At 41.8% G+C, this 18,969-nt stretch overlaps 2 protein-coding genes across 2 annotated transcripts in view; both read right to left on the bottom strand.

Moving 5' to 3' along the window:
• The window catches only part of LOC102796743 (NACHT, LRR and PYD domains-containing protein 3-like), a 155,761-nt gene that overhangs the window by 83,191 nt on the left and 53,601 nt on the right, over positions 1 to 18,969 (bottom strand). The window lies entirely within an intron of this gene.
• On the bottom strand, positions 13,084 to 16,993 carry LOC148105915 (protein NLRC3-like). Its single transcript, XM_087838974.1, has 3 exons — positions 16,726 to 16,993; positions 14,782 to 16,609; positions 13,084 to 13,264 (listed from the first exon to the last, which is right to left on the bottom strand). The coding sequence occupies exons 1-3, from the start codon at positions 16,991 to 16,993 to the stop codon at positions 13,084 to 13,086; spliced, it is 2,277 nt and encodes a 758-aa protein (XP_087695100.1).

The raw sequence follows: 18,969 nt of genomic DNA, 5'->3' as shown, positions 1-18,969 counted from the left end.
GATGAAAAAGGCCTCAAATCAAAGAAATCTGCCTGCAGCCTCTGAAATGTCTTCTGTTTCATTCCCGACGGCTTTTTCACCGTCAGCCCATCAGACAGTCCAGCAGCATTTATGATGATGTCATGATTTTGAAGAGACTGCTATGGTGGCCTCCCATGACCCCCAGCCTCATCTACACTGAGATGCAGACATTTGAAAACATTCAGCAGACAACTGAATAATAGTCCAACACAACAGTCTGTGTACAGACACACACTGACCTTTCATATAGTCAAAGGAGTCAATCAAACACAGCTAGTTGAGTCATTTCTTGTGTGTCTAAAGTGAATCTAGTATTTGAAAGTCCACTTCCTGTATTTGTTGTTGAAGACTTCTTCAGCTTTGTCTCAAGGACATCAGCTGCTTGTTTGGCAGCAGAGGCAGTTAAGAAGCTTCCTGAAAAACACTGAACAGTGAGTTCACTGTGTCATATGACAAATTCAGGTTTCTATGTGCAAATGTGTCGGTGTCAACCTTTCAAATGCTAAACTGTTGAATCCAAAACATCAGCGGCTCCTTGGCTGCTCACTTCATGCACTTCTGTCTTTGTGACAGTCCAATGAAATCACAGCTGTTTCCACCCCCAGTGTCTCAGGACTGGACACCTTTAAACATGTCGAGGATCAAACAGCCGTCCAGCTAAACATACATGAAACTATCAAAGCTAAATAACCTTCTTCATCCAGCTGACAAGCATCCTTCATTCTAAGATATTAACAGTTCCTCCTATTTATGACATTAAGTCTATAATAACTACATAAATTGCAAAAAAGTGTAATAAACTACAAAAAAAATTGTTTTTGTTTTTTACATATATTTCTAGTTAGAGAAATTTAAGAGGTTTGTTCCTCAAAACTGTAAATACAAAAAAGTTGCACAAAATAGTTTCTAACAACAGGAAATTTATTTTGAGTGTCTTCATAGTTTTATTTTTGACATACACCAATTTTTATATACTGCAGTAAAAACAAAAATAAATATTATAATGCAATTTTGTAAAAAAAAGCAGCATGTGCATCAAAATCAACTATTTTCAGCAGTGCAATTTGAGTTCTAAGCATCCCAGAAACTATTCAGAAAAGTATGAAGTCAAACATGACTTTTAAAAACACCAGTACAGGCTTATAAGGCCCAGAAGGTAAAAAAAAACATCACTTCCGATTTTGGCCAGGTAATGGTGGACACGCGATAGTTCGTGCTGACGTCTATTCCAACGTAGGAAGTGTTACGAACAGCTGATCGGATCAGCAAAGCGTGTTTCTGGAATATTGTGTTTTTGTTGATACAAGTGCTTTTTATGCTGTTTTTGCAAAGCTATATGTGGAAAGAAACCATGAGTTAGGACAAGCTGATGGCATAAAATTTAAGTACAACTCCTGCGGTTTCATGTGCAAAAAAATTATTGTGCTAGCTTACGTGGTTCCAGTTCTACAGGGATTTAAAAATAGTTACGCAAAATGGAGCGTGAGAGAACCAAGTCTGTCAAATCTCTTTATCCAACACAAACTATCAAACACATTGGGCCAAATTCAGGTTGGCTTTGTATGGATGGTGTAACAGGGGGCTGGGAAAGGATGGTGAAAGCTGAATATAATACAGAACAATAACATGACATAATAATGTAGCAAACATGATCTTCAACAGGCACACTTCTATTATTCATGATCACAAACAAAAAGAACTTGTGCAGCCCTGATATATGAGTGTGTTTGCCCAAAGATTGAGGAGAAAACAGGATGCTGATGAGGGGTCTTGAATGAGTGAGCTGATTGTTGAGTTTCTGATGTGTGAAGAAGTTTTAACATGGCACACATTTGATTACATGAGAAGAAATTCATTATGTGATGAGACAACAGGGTTATGTTGTGTGGTGTGAGGTGTGAGGTGTGTGGATGAATGTTTGAGATTAATCTGGCTGATGATTTGTCTTTTGTTACAACGTTGAATCTGCCAGTTAGGTTTGGTGTGATTTCCCCTCCTGGGATGAAGAACACGTGTCATGACTTAACAAGGCCTTTCTTTCTTTTTTCCTTTTTATTTTGTTACTTTCACAGTGCACCAAAAGTTTGTTGCTAAATCTCTGTCATTTAAAGCACATCTGAACATTTGAAAAGGAAGAACTACACAACATGTTGTCGGGAACGGTTGCAAAGTGAGTTTCTCCAAAATTAAAATGGGTTCAGGAGAAAGCCACTTATTGGGACATTTAGGAAGCGAGTCCCTGTCTAAAAGGATTCAGTGGTAATCCAGTCTAAATTCTTTTTCTTTTTTTGAAATGGCGTCATATTGCTGAGGGTGGAAACGAAATGCGACGATAGATTCCACTATCAGCACTGAATGAATAAATGAATAAAAAATGAGTGAAAAAAATGGGGAACTGACTGGACTGCTGAAAGCTGACAAGAGTTGACTGACTTGACTGACTTAACACCACTATGCAAAGGTTAACCCCCACCCAGATGTGACAAAGGGGTGGATGTATCTCTGTGTGTGTCTTTTGTTGCAGGAGCAGGAGGAGACCAGAGGAGGAAACGTTGGGTCACATGACTGTGTGAACTCTGCAAATTTAAGCTTTTAGCTGTAAATTTTCTGTGTGTCTGTGAATTTACCAGCAGTGTGTTATTCATGATCCTGTATTACTCACAATGCAGACGCCACTGTGAGAAAGTGTGTATACACCTGCGCAGCGCTAACGTTTACATTACTTTTCTACAGAAGAGGGTTAATCATGTGATTTGATCATGTGATTTACAGCAGGACACAACTTAATAATGTTTTTCTACCACAGGATTACTGAGTTTTTGTGTGAATGAAACTGTGTTTACAGGCTGTATGTTGGTGATGAAATTACACTGTGTTGTTGAGGAATGTGAATATTACAGTGGAGATGTGAATACAGTGTGAGACATACTGTGTTGAAACCAGTGTTACTTCTTTTACAGCAGAGTGTTAACTTTATGACCTTTTACAGCACCTCTGGAGTCTGGTGACCCAGGCCTGACCTAGGATGCTACTGCTAATGTTTCTCTAATGTGCTTGTAAAGGATTCAGCACAGACAGACAAGTGACGACTGAGCAGATGTTCAGGGTTATAGAATAGTTAAAATGGGGCTCATTATCTGACCACTTTTGAGATCATAGTGATGAAATAAGTGAGTGACAAACTTAAGGAAAGTCACTGATTACAATGTGGGATGAAGTTGAGATGATTGATGATTTGGAGCAAATTATGGCAAAAAAGCAGAGGTTTAATGACTTAGAATAAACCTGCAATGATACTTGTCTCTGTGATGGTGAATACTTTATTACTCTGATGAGCTACAGTTGTTTGCAAATGTGAAGTTTGTTTGAACTTACAGGGTTTTGTCTACAGGCAAGGATACAGGCTCTGGGTGGAGCTGGGAGTTGAACAATCTTAACATTTAACCACTGACTAATGTTTCTTTGACACAGGGTTACAGGTTTGGAGTAAAGCTGCTCCAAGAGAAACCCTGGAGAATTTTACAGAGCTAATGTGCAACATTCTTGTGCATGTCTCATTGTGTGGAGTTGACACATGGCGAGAGCCGTGTGGCAAAAGAGGAGTGTCAATTTTTAACTTGCAGGTGTCGTGACGTGCCCTGAGAAGGAGTGACTGAAGGAGATCATCCACAAGATGGAAGCTGAGGCCTGGAGAGAGGCTTCAGGAGGAGCAGAGAGGAGCAGAGATCACCTTCAGCACAGCAGACATCCCACAGTGAGCTGTGCTACTGAGCTTCCAGAAGATCGTCGAGTGGAGACTTTGAACAGAACAACCAGAAGGAGTGAAAGAGATTCAACGTTGACTTTGAGGAAGACAACTAGGGTGTACGATGTGCTCTGCCCTAATTCTTCAGCGGCGTTGGAACAGAAGCAGAAGGATGAAGGGAGCGTGCCAAGCTCTAATCGACGGTGCAGAGAGGAAGTTCAGCGATGGAATTGTGATGCTGTGAACAACAAAGACGCCAGGTGACTGGGAAATAGCTGACAGCACTTTTCCCGAGGATGAAGATCACCTAAAGTGTGTCACTTTGATACTGCAGAGGGGCTTTTGTTTACATTTGCATCATGTGTTACGCTTTTTTAATCTTTAATTTTAAATTGAAACTAACATTTAAAAACATTTGGTACAATGTGGAAAGAGGAAGAGTATTTCCACCAGGAGCAGAAACGTCTGACTCAGCATGACGATGCTGTTGGTGGATACTGAAGAGCTCAGCCTGTCAAGAAAGGATTAGGTTATCGTTTTTAAACATGTTTATTCAATTTTATTCTGAGGCCAGTTATCTGGTATAATTTTTGGAAGTCTATTAAAATGAAAATAAAATCAGATGTGTGGTCTTTTGGTTGTTGTTGTTTTGTTCAATAAGCAGATGTTGGTGTTTCAGCAATGCAGTAACTTAAGTTTAAAAGGCTTGTTAGAAACTATGAAACACATCATACAGACTTGTGGACATTAGAAGACGACTAATAATCATCATGAATAAGACTAAAGGCAGGAAGGTGTCCTTTATAACTAATAATATTAATAGTGGTTGGCACCTCCACATTTATATCATAGTCTGTCTGCAGCTGAGACAACACAAACTCAAACTGTGGGGAGAAGATTATATCACTTCAGTTTAAATTGACCTGGAAGCGCCACATTTTCACAGACTTCTTTATTTACAGCATTTTTTACGTGCTGTATAGATTATACAGTTAGGTCCATAAATATCTGGACAGAGAGAACTTAATTTCTAATTTTGGTTCTGTACATACACTAAAATCAATTTTAAATGAAACAACTCAGATGTGTTTGAAGTGCAGACTTTCAGCTTTAAATCAGGGGGTTGAACAAAGAGACTGCAGAAAAATGTGAGGAACTAAAGCATGTTTAACACAATCCCTTCATTTCAGGGTAGAGGAAAAATTACAAAAATTAAATAACTTAATTAAATTAATTAAATAATAAGATTGTCAGCTGATAACCAGCTTCATGCGACCGCTTATCCTGGTCCCAGTGTTAGGGTCAGTGAATCCAGTTAACAGAAAGATATCCTGGATATACTTGACTGACTTTTTAGACTCAAGATTAATAATCATAATAAAAATTATAGTCTAACATCCAGAAATCTGTACGATGTGTTTCATTATGTCTAACAAGCCTTGTACAGTTAAAGCTAACAGTTACTACATGACTGAAACACCAACATTATCTCTTTTATTAAAACATGCATATTATGGCTGGTATTGTCACTCATTTCTAGAATCGATTTGATTCCGATTCACAAGGTCCCGAATCGATTCGATCCACGATTCGAATCAATTTGATTAAATTTGAATCGGGGAAATTTTGCCTCAGACAGTCAGAAATATTATAATTCAGGTCATGCATCAATACATTTCTATATTTTTATATCTATAAAAAGAAATCTGACACTTGCGAGACTTTATCAAAGGTGTGAGCATCACAGCAGATGCCTTTGTGTCAAAGTAGCTGAGGATAAAACACAGAAAAACATGAAGGTTTTCCTGGCCTGGGATTTTATACAAATATTCTGCAGTACATCAAAAACAAAAGAAAACCATTAATGAACATATGAACATGACCTGATGCTGCTGACGTGAAGCAGAGCAAAGTTACAGAGGTTTGATTACAGACACGGCTGAGCATTTTGCAATTTTGCATCATTTTAAAAAGTTTAAATTTGTTCAGTATTGAACGGCAGAAATGAGGCTTTGTTTTCAGAAGTAAGTAAAAGAAAAAAAAAACAGCGGCCGACAGGCTGGAAGAACGGTAGACTTGTGCATAACAAGCAAGCGAATAATGCAGAAAACAGATTTGTAGACGGGAAACTGTTCTTGAAGTACAGAGAGAGAGAGAGAGAGAGAGAGAGAGAGAGAGAGAGAGCTGTGCATGAAGTGTGATTTTATCGTGGTGGCAGCAAAACACTCAGAGGGAATTCATGACGATGTTTATGTGAAGCGTAGTTTGGATCTTCTTTTGCTGCTGGTTTACTCAATATTGTTTGGAGAGAGATAAAACCTGCAGCTTCAGAATCAGCGCAAAAAGGGCGTAAACACAAAGCGCGGACCCACCGAAACATCAGAATCAGCGAGCTGTCGGCTTTCAGCTCGTGTCCGTGCAATCAGGTGAGAAAGTCACATCTCACTGATTCTGATGCGTCGGCGGCTCCGCGCTTTGTGTTTACGTCTTTGTGCAGAATCCGTGTTCCTGCTCTCATTTACTGTTTTAGCTGTTTGGTGGTTGTTGAAATTTTGGGAGGTTTAACCTGAGATTCTGGCGTTTTGGCCAAAATAAATTTATATTAAAAAATCGATTCAGTATTTTAATGAATTGATATCATGTTATCCAAGAATCGATTTTAATCAATAAATGGATAATCAAAATCCACCCCTGATGCACATACACGGGTCACACTGCTTATTGAATCCCCCCAAAGATCAGCTCTTAATCAGACAGGTTTTTGTTTTTTGTTTTCAAAGTTTAGACTTTGCTTCTATTGGACTTTTTATCAGTAACACGTGCTTACTTTTTGCAGGAACAGTTGAAACTAACATAAATAAATAACTCAAGAGGTGATCGTCAGCAGGGGGTTTACAAGTTGTGTGCTGCGTTGTCGGCGGTATAAGCTCGACCACTTGCAAGGTGAGCTGGCAGACATCACTGAATTCATCAGAGATGATTAGGTTCATTTTGACAAAGTGAGCAGATATTTAACCTCCTAGGACCTGGCGTCCACATATGTGGACATCATATTTTGGGTTGTTTAGACCAAAATACTCAATTTTGCTCTACAAGGGCCTGATATCCACTTACGAGGATGTTATACTGCCACTGTGCTATCAAAATTTTAGACAAATATCCTCATATGTGGCTCTCATTTTTCTCAGGAACAAAAATTTGGTAAAAAAAATAAATAAAATCTGGTAATTCTTTGTTTTTACATTCATCAGGTCCCCAATTTACATAAAAATTAGGATTTCTTAAGCTAAAGCCAGAGTGCTGACTCATTTTTCATGTTACTCTCAAATGTTTTGAATATGTTTTGAATGAATAATTACGCACACCCCACTTTGCAGTTATTTATTTGTAAAAAATGTTTGGAATCATGTATGATTTTCGTTCCACTTCTCACGTGTTCACCACTTTTTATTGGTCTTTCATGTGGAATTCCAATAAAATTGATTCATGTTTGTGGCTGTAATGTGACAAAATGTGGGAAAGTTCAAGGGGGCCGAATACTTTTGCAAGCCACTGTAAAGTTCACTATCAGTAACATCATAGCACCCACCCAGCTTTATAGAAACTCCGTCATGCTAGCTAGTACGCAGTACGAGTTATTGTAACTGACTGTAAAAAGTCAGCACAAGGAAAATAAACTCCACCTAAACTTGGTTTATATCTGACCCAGATAGACTGCAGGTCATAACTTCTTACCTGAAGTTCAGTTCACCTGACACTCGGACTGGCTCGGGTCTCTGCTCCTCCTCCTGGGTTGCCGACCCTGCTCTAAAGCATCTGATTTGGATTCCTGAGATCAAATATATTTTCCTTTGGCTTTGTTTTCTTCCCATTTGTGGCTTTAATGTAGTGTTACATCCTGTTTGTTTGCTTCCATCTGTATACATGTCCAGATTCAGTGTTATGTTTCTATTCTTACATTGCTGTGTGATCACTGTTCCCTCTGCTAACTGATGTGACCTTTTGTATCTTACACTGATACTTGTCATATTTGCATCTGTGCCTAAAAGATAAAAATAAAAAAGTTTTCCATGCTAAAACACAGCTCCACCTCCTGCAGTTCTCCCTCTGAACCACTAGATGTCTCTGTTATCTAAATGAAGACTTGCAGCACAGCAACCACAGCAGCGCTCAGATCACACGTGTCCTGTTATTATGTATAAAAGCATGAAACAGGTGAGACAGGTGGGATCAATATTAATGTTGTGGAAATATATGAAAAAGCAACAGAAGAGTGAGAACATTTCGTGTTTCTAGAAAGGTCTTTCAGCTCATAGCTGCTCACAGACTGTATTTATAAGTGACAAACTGCAACTCTACAGTACATCTACAGTATATATCAAATATATTCTGTATTCAAATCTATTGAGTGATGTTTGAAAGTCTTTCCAGGTGAGTTTGATCCAGGAGGGTCTGAAGCCAGAGTCAGACAGAGACTGTGCAGAGACTGTAGAAGGACAGAGCAGCAGCAGAGCAGTCCAGATACACTGATGATCCTCTGTCAGATCCAGAGGGACACACAGGGATGATGCTGGACTCTACATTGTGTCTGACAGTGGAGCTGTTCTCAGAGCAGTTCACTCTGCAGCACTGACAGTCATCTGCACTTCTTCTCATTCCTCTGTCAGTCACTGCTGGATGAAGCTCTCCTCTCCACCTCCCAGTAACATGGCCCAGTCAGAGCGTCTCTACACACAAGCTGCTGCTGCTTCAACCTCTCTGGATCATCAGGACACAGCTCCTCCTCTCTCAGCACACACACCGTCCTGTTTACCATCATCAGCTCCTGCAGAGAGAAGAAGGAAGAGCAGAGGAGATAAACGAGTGTTTTCAGAGACTCTTCATCAGCTGTCAGTCAGTGATGCAGCACATCCAGTATAAAGAGCAGCAGGGACCTCAGTGCTGGGACTGTACTAGGACTCATTGTTGCTTCACTTTTTCTAATCTTTGGATTTTTATTGAAGTTGATGAAAATGTTTTTCCCTCCTAGTTTGAGTTTGGACTTTCATTCATTAGAAGAACCTTGGTGTGTCCACTCTGAGCTCTGTAGGAACCCCAACAACAAGCCCAACAATCCAGATGGACGGTTCCAGCTGTTAACTGGAGGAATTCCATCCAAACATCTGCTCTCACTAAATTCTTCCTCACCTACAGACTGTGTTCTTCACTGCTTTAAACTCGGAAATGAATGCAGTCATTGGTCTGCATGCTGCTTTGTTCAGAGAGCTGATTGGCTGTTGACAGCGTTTGATCAGAGTGAGTCAGCCGTTACCATGGTGACCATAAAGGTCAGAAACAGAAAGTGTTTGTGTCCAATCCTGAAGCCTGTCACCATTCTCCTCTCACAGCTTCACTGAGAAGCTGCAGCTTTACAGGAAACACTGGATCTTTGTTTCATACTGACTGTGTTTAGTACAATACTGCTGACAGCACCACCCACTCACTCCATCACTCTACTTACAGCAGAGTCTCCAGTCTGTAGTCTGGACTCTGCTGAAGATCAGACAGCTGCTTCACATCTGGATCCTTCAGGTTGTTTCCCCATTGCTCCAGCTCTCTCAGATGGGAGGGGTTGGACTTCAGTGCTGCTGCCAGATAATCACAACTGATCTTTGACAAACCACAGAAACTCAATCTGTATAAAGAATGAAAGATGTAAGTTTATTAGACAAAGTGTGAGCTTGAAATCATTCAGTGTTTCATCATCTGTTCAGAGCTGAAGAAGGTTCAGAATGTAGAAGTTTAGAAAATGGAAACTCCAAACAGCTGAAGCCAACAGGAAGCAGCTTCAAACAGGAAACTGTGCAGAGTTTCAGACTATATGTCCTGATGCAGCCAGTTGGATTTTGGAGATTTGAATCTCTGTTCTGTGATTAAGTCCTTGAATCATTTCTTCCAGTTGGTCCAACAAGACAGACTAAGTATTGGACATGTGTTGTGGCTCCATTAGGGGAGCTTCTAAATGTGATGTGATGGCCCCTCTGGGTCTGTCAGGTCACAGGACTGAAGAGAGCTCTAACTGGGCACACAGTTGTTCCAGTTTGGACCAAAGACTCTATACTGGGACTGAGGGACTGCTTTGACTGCACCCACTGGGACTGTTTAAAAGCTCATGTTCTCACTTAGATCATCGATTTCTACTTACATTTCTTTCTGGGAAAAACGAGGATCACTTTGAAAACAGGTATGCCCAGGTACGTACATTCTTTTAGAGCAGAGCTACAGATTAAAAATGCCCAAGGCGAAGCGGTCAAAAGTCTGGCTGTACTTCACAGCAAAAGATGCAAACACAGCAGCCTGCAACAAGTGCTTTAAGGTGTTACTGTGCAAAGGAGGTAACACCTCAAACACCTGGTGACGCATAGCGTTTTTTTTAAAAGCGTATTTGATAGCTTGCTACAAGACCTCACACATCTACTGAGGGTGTGGTGCCTGTTATCAGACCTGGAGTTAGCAACATCCCCCAAGAACCCGCAGAGGAGAGTCCTGGCCCCTAGCCCTGCCAGTGTAGCAGAATTGATGACGGCAGCAGCTGTTCTCCTCTGCGTGAGTAGCTTAATGTTGTTCGTGTGTAATTTACATTGAGTAGGCTAATCACATTATTACATTAATGCATGTAAAGTGAACTAGCAAACAACGTCCTAGTTACATGCGGCCGTCTTCTTGTTTGATGGCAGATACTCCCTTCACCCTGGCCAAAAAGACTAAAATGACCAAAGAAAAAGTGGAAAACAGCTAAACATGAGAGGTTTTTGGACAAAGTTTGTGTTTTTCCATTGTTAAAGCACCAGCACCATTTCAAAAGAACCGGGTTGGCACGGAGAAATGTGCTGATTTAAAGCCTTTGAAGTGCTTCAGATGATCTCTGTCCACTTCTGTCCACTCATTCATTCATGTAAGCTTTCTAACGCAGCTTTGATCTTCACAGTCTGCTTTATGAAACTCATTCTAACCCTGAATCTCAGAGTGTTCCTCCTTCTCTTTCCCATCATTCATGCTGGCAGTGGAGGAGATTTGGATGTTGGACTGTGTTTTGGATGATGTGTGTATGTTTGTGTTGGACTGCTGTCTGTAAAGCAAACGCACATTTTGCTTTGGATTTCAGTGTCAGACAGACTTTAAGGTGGAATGAAGAGTTGGAGAGTTTCACAGTGAATTATCCAGCGGAGGATTTTTCTTCTTCTTTGAAGGTTTGAAATGTGAACATTGTTCTGCTGCAGTCAATGGACTAAACCATAGAAGAAGAAAACAGACTTTACCAAGAAGATCCTCAGTGTGGATCAGTATAATATCAGCCTGATGTCTGCAGTTTAGTGTCAGTACAACTTTCACATCATATTCATCTCAGCACAACTAAAACATGCTGACTGACCTCAGAGTTTCAAGTCCACATCCTGGACTCTCCAGGAAACCACACAGATGCTTCACTCCTGAATCCTGCAGCTTGTAGTTGTAGCTCAGGTCAAGCTCTCTCAGATGGGAGGGGTTGGACTTCAGTGCTGCTGCCAGATAATCACAGCTGATCTCTGACAAACCACAGTTCCTCAATCTGTATGAAGAATGAAAGATGTAAGTTTATTAGACAAAGTGTGAGCTTGAAATCATTCAGTGTTTCATCATCTGTTCAGAGCTGAAGAAGGTTCAGAATGTAGAAGTTTAGAAAATGGAAACTCCAAACAGCTGAAGCCAACAGGAAGCAGCTTCAAACAAACACAACAAGAGAAAAAACTGAACGTTTCACATTAACGTCGTACATTTATCATAAAAACAGGACAAAGACTTGAAAAAGTCGTGTTTTTCCTTCCAGGAACCACAAGGCTTCACTTTTAAAGGTGAAGTGTGAAAGAAATGGACATATTTGAAGCCCAACACCTTTTTCCAGTCACATTATTAAAGCAGACAAACTACAAGCTCATTTTCATTCCAAAAAGTCATCTTCTGACCTGGACTAACAACACTGGTCTCTATGTGCAGCTGGCTGTGAGACCAGTGCTCAGGGACCGTCCACAAAGTGCAACACTGAAAGAACATCACACACTAATTTTCTTCTATCATCCAAACTGAAGAGGAAACAGAGACGCCTACCCTTCAAAGTAAAAGCTGCTCTTTTTGGACACAGTACCAAAGAAAGTCTACAGTATAACATAGAAAAGACAGAACAAAGTTTTGGTTGTTTTTAAATTGTGCAGAAATGAAACTACACTAAGCTCAATTATGTGACATCCCATGTCAGTTTGGCCTCATCCTGGGCCGGATTATCCAGCACACACTCTGACCACAGGCCCAGGGGCCACGCACAGCTGGGCTCCATCCAAGAGACAGGAAACAAACCAACACAATAATAAAAAGCACCATGTGATCTTCTTACATCTTCAAGTCAAACATAGTAAAAAGATGAGCATATTTGTTTCCTGATAAAATGATGTGACAGGTAGAACAGAGTAAAGTGGTGGTGTTACAGCCTTTCTCCCCTCTGCTGCCGAGGCTGTTAGTCTCTCCCAAACTCAGCTACAGGACTTCCAAATGAATGAAAGCAGCAGAAGTGGCTTTACAAATGAAAGAGGAAGAGGAGAAGAAGAGGGGAGGGAGGCCACCCTGACCATCACTCCAGCTGAAAACATCACACTTCCATTAAAGTTGGTGAGAAAATGTTGAGCAGGATGAGCTGCTGGCTAATCTGGAGGCTGTAGCAGCAGCTCACAGTCACAGTGGATTTCCACTCATGAAAAAGCTCTGGCTGCTTCATTTCTCATCTCATATCAGAGACTTTAAAGCTTCACTGAAGCTGTACTGTGATGCTTCCATATTCCAGTGAGGCCTCCATAATGATTTCAGCTGTTCTGTACACACACTGTGTGCCCTGTATGGCTCAAAGTCTCTGCAGCCTGTTTTTATCTGCTATCATCAGATCTTCATCATCCTCATTCACATCCCTCACACACTCTACAGCCTCATCAGCACTGACTTCATCTTCACTGACTGATGGAAAACAACATGAACCTGTGGAGGCTGAAACACTGTCCTGTCAAACATCTCCCCGTCACCACTCCAATTCTGTCAGCCTTTAAATGAACCCTGCTCAAGTCTGTCACTTCTGTTTGGAGCCAAAAGGAAAAACTGTTGTTCAGTCGTTTGGAAAGACAACATTTCTGAAAGCACTCAAACTTCTTCACATTTGTCTTCAGACACATCCTGAACATTTAGGAACTAAAGAAAGTTTCAAACATCAATCAAAGACCTGAAATATAGAAAAACAACAACAGCTGCAGTCAGTGAACTCACCTCAGAGTCTCCAGTTGACAGTTTGGACTCTCCAGTCCAGCACACAGAAGCTTCACTGCTGAATCCTGCAGGATTAGGTTGTTACTCATGTCCAGCTCTGTCAGATGGGAGGGGTTGGACTTCAGAGCTGAGGCCACAACTTCACAGTGAGACTCTGAGAGTCGACACTGAGTCAGTCTGTGATGATAGAAAATATAAAATGTGTTATTATAAAAGCAGAAAATCTGCATTATAAACACAGACTGAATGCATATGAAGACAAAACAGAGTGAGGTCATAATCTGATGAATCTGCTCTTCACATCTGTGCTTCAGCTCCTCTTACTGTGTTTGACATGACACAACGATTGAGTCTCTCTCAGACCTGCAGACTTTTAATGAGAATCTTTGTTTGGCTTTAATCTGCAGATGAAGGAGGTAGATGGTGTCACATTTAGGCTTCCATAATGTCCACAGTCTGTCACTGAGATCTGATCCAGAGTCAGAGTGAAGACACACATTTGGACTGTTTCCTGTTTTGAATCTGACTCCAGAACATTTTGAATGAGTTCAGCTCAGTGAAGAGTTGCAGCTGGAAAGATGATCTCTGTTTGCTACCTGCTGTCAGGTACGACTGTTCACCTCCACACACAGGAAAAACCCGCTGACTGTTACCAAACAGAGCAGAAATTTCATCACTGGACAATAATGATGAATGAAGTCAGAGCTGCTGATATCAGATCTGATTTCAGGGGAACTAAACACAGAAATGATTGGCTCATTTTAGCTTTCTGAGCCATTATCTGCTGGTGTGTCGCTAGTTGGCAGAAAATGATTTGTATTCCTGTTCAGGGCTTCAGTGTTTATGAGTCCAGATCCAGGTGACAGCAAGTCAAAATGATGTTACCTGTCTGTGTCCAGCAGCAGCCTGTATTCACTTTGAATATTGTTATAACCTGACATGGATCAGTTTGTCTTTGATTGGTTTGTAAATGTCACTGTTTCCATTGGACCTGAGTGACAGTACAAAGACAGAGAGGGAGAGAAAGGAGAGAGAGGATGGAGACAGCAAAGAGAGAGCAAACACAAACAGGTGAGAGTGGACAGGTGACCAAGGTCAGAAACCAATCAGAGAGCTTCTGTTTGACCCACAGTCACTGATGATGACCGCACATAACCAGGCAGTGTGTTACTCTGATATCAAATATGGATCCTGCTCTTATAATAATGATCATCAGATGATATTATTGTGTTATTTTGTAGCTGAATACAATGTTTGTGTGATTATCAGTGAAAGCAGCAGTGAGGAGGATGGAGAGAGAGAGAGGACAGAGGGTGAAGTTAGAAACACTAAAAGGATTTTTCATGGATTTCATGGATGATCTGAGTGATTTGCAGCAGGACACTTAAACATGTCAGTGGACGTCCTAAAGAACATATTCACTGATATGAAATGTGTCATTGAACAGGATTAATACCAGTGGAAACATGGTGGAAACATCTGTGACTGCATGGATGTGACACACTTCAAATCTGTTCTCCACTCTTGGATTTGGGATCCATGGAGCTGCTGCTGAGTCTGTACAATAAAGGAATGGTGTGGAAGGTTGCAGCGTACGGACACAAACACTTTGTGGTTACAATCTGATTTTATTTTCAAAATTAAACTACTAACCTACACTGATCAATGATGTTAATGATCACATCTGGACTCACCCAGCCTTTCTGCAGTTCCTCACAGCTGGAATCAGTCTCTGTCGTCCCCGCTCTGATGTTTTGTACTTCAGCAGGTCAAACTCATCCATAACCTCCTCTGACATCTGCAGCATGAAGGCCAGAGCTGAGCACTGGATCTCAGAGAGTTCCTTCTCTGATCTGTTCTCTGACTTCAGGAACTCTTGGATCTCCTGATGTACTGAGAGGTCGTTCATCTCCATTAGACAGTGGAAGATGTTGATGCTTCTGTCAGGAGAGATTTCATCACTGTTCATCTCCTTCAGGTTGTTGATGACTCTCTGGATGGTTTCTGGACTGATCTCTGTCTTACCCAGCAGACCTACTAAGAGTCTCTGGTTGGACTCCAGACAGAGGCCATGAAGGAAGCGAACAAACAGGTCCAGGTGACCATTTTTACTCTGGAGGGATTTCTCCATGGCTCTCCTCATAAATACATCAAGTAATTGGAGATCTTTGTTATCAAAAACACTGGAAATCATCTTGATTAAAGATTTTGGTTTAAGGAAGTCCCTCAGCACCTCTGTCTTCCTGTGGGTGTGACAGTTGAACATGTAGACTGCAACCAGAAACTCCTGAATGCTCAGATGAACAAAGCAGTAGACTGGTTTCTGGAAGATCACACACTCTCTTTTGAAGATCTCTGTACAAACTCCTGAGTACACCGAGGCCTCTGTCACATCCAGACCACACTGCTCCAGGTCTTCTTGGTAGAACATGATGTTTCCTTTATCCAGATGTTCAAACGCCAGCCTCCCCAGCTTCAGAAGAACTTCCCTGTCAGCCTCCATCAGCTCCTGTGGACTCGTCTCATGTCCCTCGTGGTACTTGTTCTTCTTCCTCTTTGTCTGAACCAGCAGGAAGTGTGAGTACATGTCAGTCAGGGTCTTGGGCAGCTCTCCTCTCTGCTCTGTAGTCAACATGTGCTCCAGAACTGTAGCAGTGATCCAGCAGAAGACTGGGATACTACACATGATGTGGAGGCTCCTGGATGTCTTCATGTGGGAGATGATTCTGCTGGACAGCTCTTCATCACTGAACCTCCTCCTGAAGTACTCCTCCTTCTGGGCGTCAGTGAAGCCTCGTACTTCTGTTAGCCTGTCAACACATGTAGGAGGGATCTGATTGGCTGCTGCAGGTCGGGAAGTTATCCAGACGAGAGCCGAGGGAAGCAGATTCCCCTGGATGAGGTTTGTCAGCAGCTGGCTGACTGATGACTTCTGTGTGACATCAGACAGCAGCTTCCTGTTGGTGAAATCCAATGAAAGTCTGCTTTCATCCAGGCCGTCAAAGATGAACAAAAGCTGAGAGACAGCCAGCTTCTCTGCTGTGACCTTCTGTAATGTTGGATGGAAAACATGGAGCAGCTCCAGAAGACCGTACTGCTCATCTCTGATCAGGTTCAGCTCCCTGAATGAAAGCAGAACCACCACACTGACATGTTGGTTCTCCAAGCCCTCTGCCCAGTCCAGAGTGAACTTCTGCACTGAGAAGGTTTTTCCAACACCAGCCACGCCGTTGGTCAGAACCACTCTGATGGGTCTCTGTTGGTCAGGTAAGGCTTTAAAGATGTCCTGGCACCTGATTGGTGCGTCGTGGAGGGCGTCCATCTTGGAAGCTGTCTCCAGCTGCCTCACCTCATGTTGGGTATGAACCTCTTCACTCTGTCCCTCTGTGATGTAGAGCTCAGTGTAGATCCTGTTGAGGAGGGTTCTACTTCCTGTTTCATCACTTCCTTCAGTCACACATTCACATCTCCTCCTCAGACTGATCTTATGTTCATCTAAAACCTCCTGCAGACCAACATCTGCTGAAAGAAAGAAAAACACTGAGACTAAAGAGAAAGAAAACTCTTCAATGTCTGAACAACACAAGAAGTCCAGTTTTCAGAAATGAGTCCATCAGCAGACAGATGTTCAGTCTTACTTTGTACACAGCTGCTCTGACTGGCTGTCTGCAGTCCAGCTCTGCTTATTGATCTTTCTCCACACTGGGGACAGGACGAGTCTCCTGATGAAGCAGACTGGTCCCAGTATGAGGAAATGCACTGTCTGCAGAACCAGTGTCCACAGCTGGTAGAGACTGGATCCTTCAGGACATCCTGACACAAAGTACAGCAGGACAGCTGCTCCTCCTCACAAACATCACTCCTCTTCCTCCCTCTGTGAACACATTTCTTTATCACTAAAAACATTTTTTGTCAGTGAAAAACATCCAGATGTGACCAAACTGCAGTTCCTCACAGTTCCTTTGATTTCATAAACACTATTGAGCTGCTCTTTCTGTCTGCCTATCTCATTAAACACTGAGTGATGAATACAAACTCAACACTTCCTGCAGACTTCCTGACTTCACAATAAAAGCTTTCCATCAGAGAGAGACAGATATGACTTTCACTGTTTTACAGCCGCTGTGTGCAGATTATCTGGGTCAGTTCACTCTGAAGCAGCTTAGAAGTGTCCGTGTAGAGTCGTGGTCTGACACACAGACATTTCTGATTTTCTCTATTTAAACAAACATGATGAAGATGAGCAGGTTTCTCTTCTAGTATAAAACTCTGTGTCTCTCTGGCTGGCTCATGATGGCTTTTCAGGTTTTGTTTATGTTTTGCTCTCTCCTGCTAGCGTTTTGCCTGCCTGGGTGGAGCTTGTAATGGCCTCTCGCTCTTGGTCCACACAGTTATGATGATTACACCACCTGTTGGTGATTCACCTGGGCTTACCGGTAACCATTTAACACTGCGGCATGGAGCAGTTTGTCGCTGGGACATTGACCCTCCTGTGTTCATGATCTCAGCTCCTTGCTAAGAAATCTCTCTCTAAATTTGACAGCTGGGTTAACTTTGTGTATACTTTGAGTATATATTTCCCCGGACCTGGTTACAGACGCTTACCTGTGACTCCCATGTGTGGCTGTGTGAGTGGAGAGCAGGACAAGAGTGACTGAAGAGGAGTGAGTGTGTGGTCTCCTTTCCCTCTTTTCCCTGGAGCCCTGGACCCCCTCCCCAACTCACTGTACATATATAGAGCACTGTGGTTCACCCCTTTGGTAAATAAACTGTCACCTTTTTGTTTGTCAGAACTCAGTCTGTGCTTGAGTTCCTCTGTTAGCCATGACATTTTGTTGGTTCTCTCTCTTCAGGTCCCTGTAAGTGTTTGATCGGCCTTTCTAAAACATTATATTTATTCTGCTTTGATTGTTTTGTGTGCTGAGGGACATTGTTGCATGATCCACTTTTTCTTATCGCTCAAATATCCTGATACTTTCAGAAAGTTGGAGAGCTCTCCTGGCTTGCTTAGTCTTTGCTCTGTACTGCAGTACTTGCACTGGTTTCACTGGACAAGTCTGCATGTGAATTTACAACTGATCTGACATTGTGGCACAAACACAGTAAACAAACACTACGAGCACCTTGTTTCATGTGCAGTGGCTTTCTTCTCATTCTGTTACTGAACACTGTATGAAAAGCCTCTCACTGCCAGCATCCTTCCAGCCCCACGACAACAAGACCAACTCACATCTTCACAACACCAAGAATTTTTCCCCTTTTCTTTGGAGAAACTGAGAAGCCAATAGGACTGTAGCTCAAACTTGCCCACAGTCCTGCTTCATCACTGCTCACTCCTACCTGTGTTGGTGCTGAGTGGACAGTCATAGCCTGCTGCTAGCTTGAATGCTAAATGTACTGCTGTGGATGATCAGCAGAAAAAGATGTTGTCAGTTTGACTGTTTGCTGTATTTAAAGTGTTTTTCTCAGTTCATCTGTATTCAAAGTGCATTCGGGGCTTTAGCTGACAGCTCTTTGTGCCAACAAACTAAACTCTCTTAGTTTAAGTCAACAGACTTTACCAAACACAAAGCCTGCTGCTGCCTCCATGGGTTAGCTTGTGTGATTGGTGTTTGCACCAATGTAATCTAAATCAATAATGTGTCCTCCAAGGTGTTTGGTGGGAGCACTGAGTGAAACATAAGAGCTCTGGTAAAATAACAAACAGGGCTGTGAGAGCAACTGAAGTGATAAAAATACTGTTTAAAGATAAAAAAACACTTTGATGTTCTCTCGTCACCTAACAAAGTCCAAACCCTGTGAACTATTTTAGCTTTAACAATTGTGGATTCAGGTATCCTGAACCCATCTTTGGACATTTGTAATGAAATATTTTAAAACTC

Source organism: Neolamprologus brichardi, chromosome 3 (genome assembly GCF_056152115.1).
Source record: "Neolamprologus brichardi isolate AB-2024 chromosome 3, ASM5615211v1, whole genome shotgun sequence".
Lineage (NCBI taxonomy): Eukaryota > Metazoa > Chordata > Actinopteri > Cichliformes > Cichlidae > Neolamprologus > Neolamprologus brichardi.
Note: the sequence above shows the minus strand (reverse complement) of the source record. Positions and strands in the feature narration are given on the sequence as shown.

What these genes read in the sequence shown, in the direction of transcription:
- LOC148105915 (XM_087838974.1), bottom strand. Translation starts at nt 16,993, where the DNA reads ATGTTTTTAGTGATAAAGAAATGTGTTCACAGAGGGAGGAAGAGGAGT. An exon ending in TCAGAGCAGCTGTGTACAAA is followed by an intron (nt 16,610 to 16,725) that starts GTAAGACTGAAC and finishes TCTTTCTTTCAG; the next exon opens with CAGATGTTGGTCTGCAGGAG. An exon ending in AGGAACTGCAGAAAGGCTGG is followed by an intron (nt 13,265 to 14,781) that starts GTGAGTCCAGAT and finishes CTATCATCACAG; the next exon opens with ACTGACTCAGTGTCGACTCT.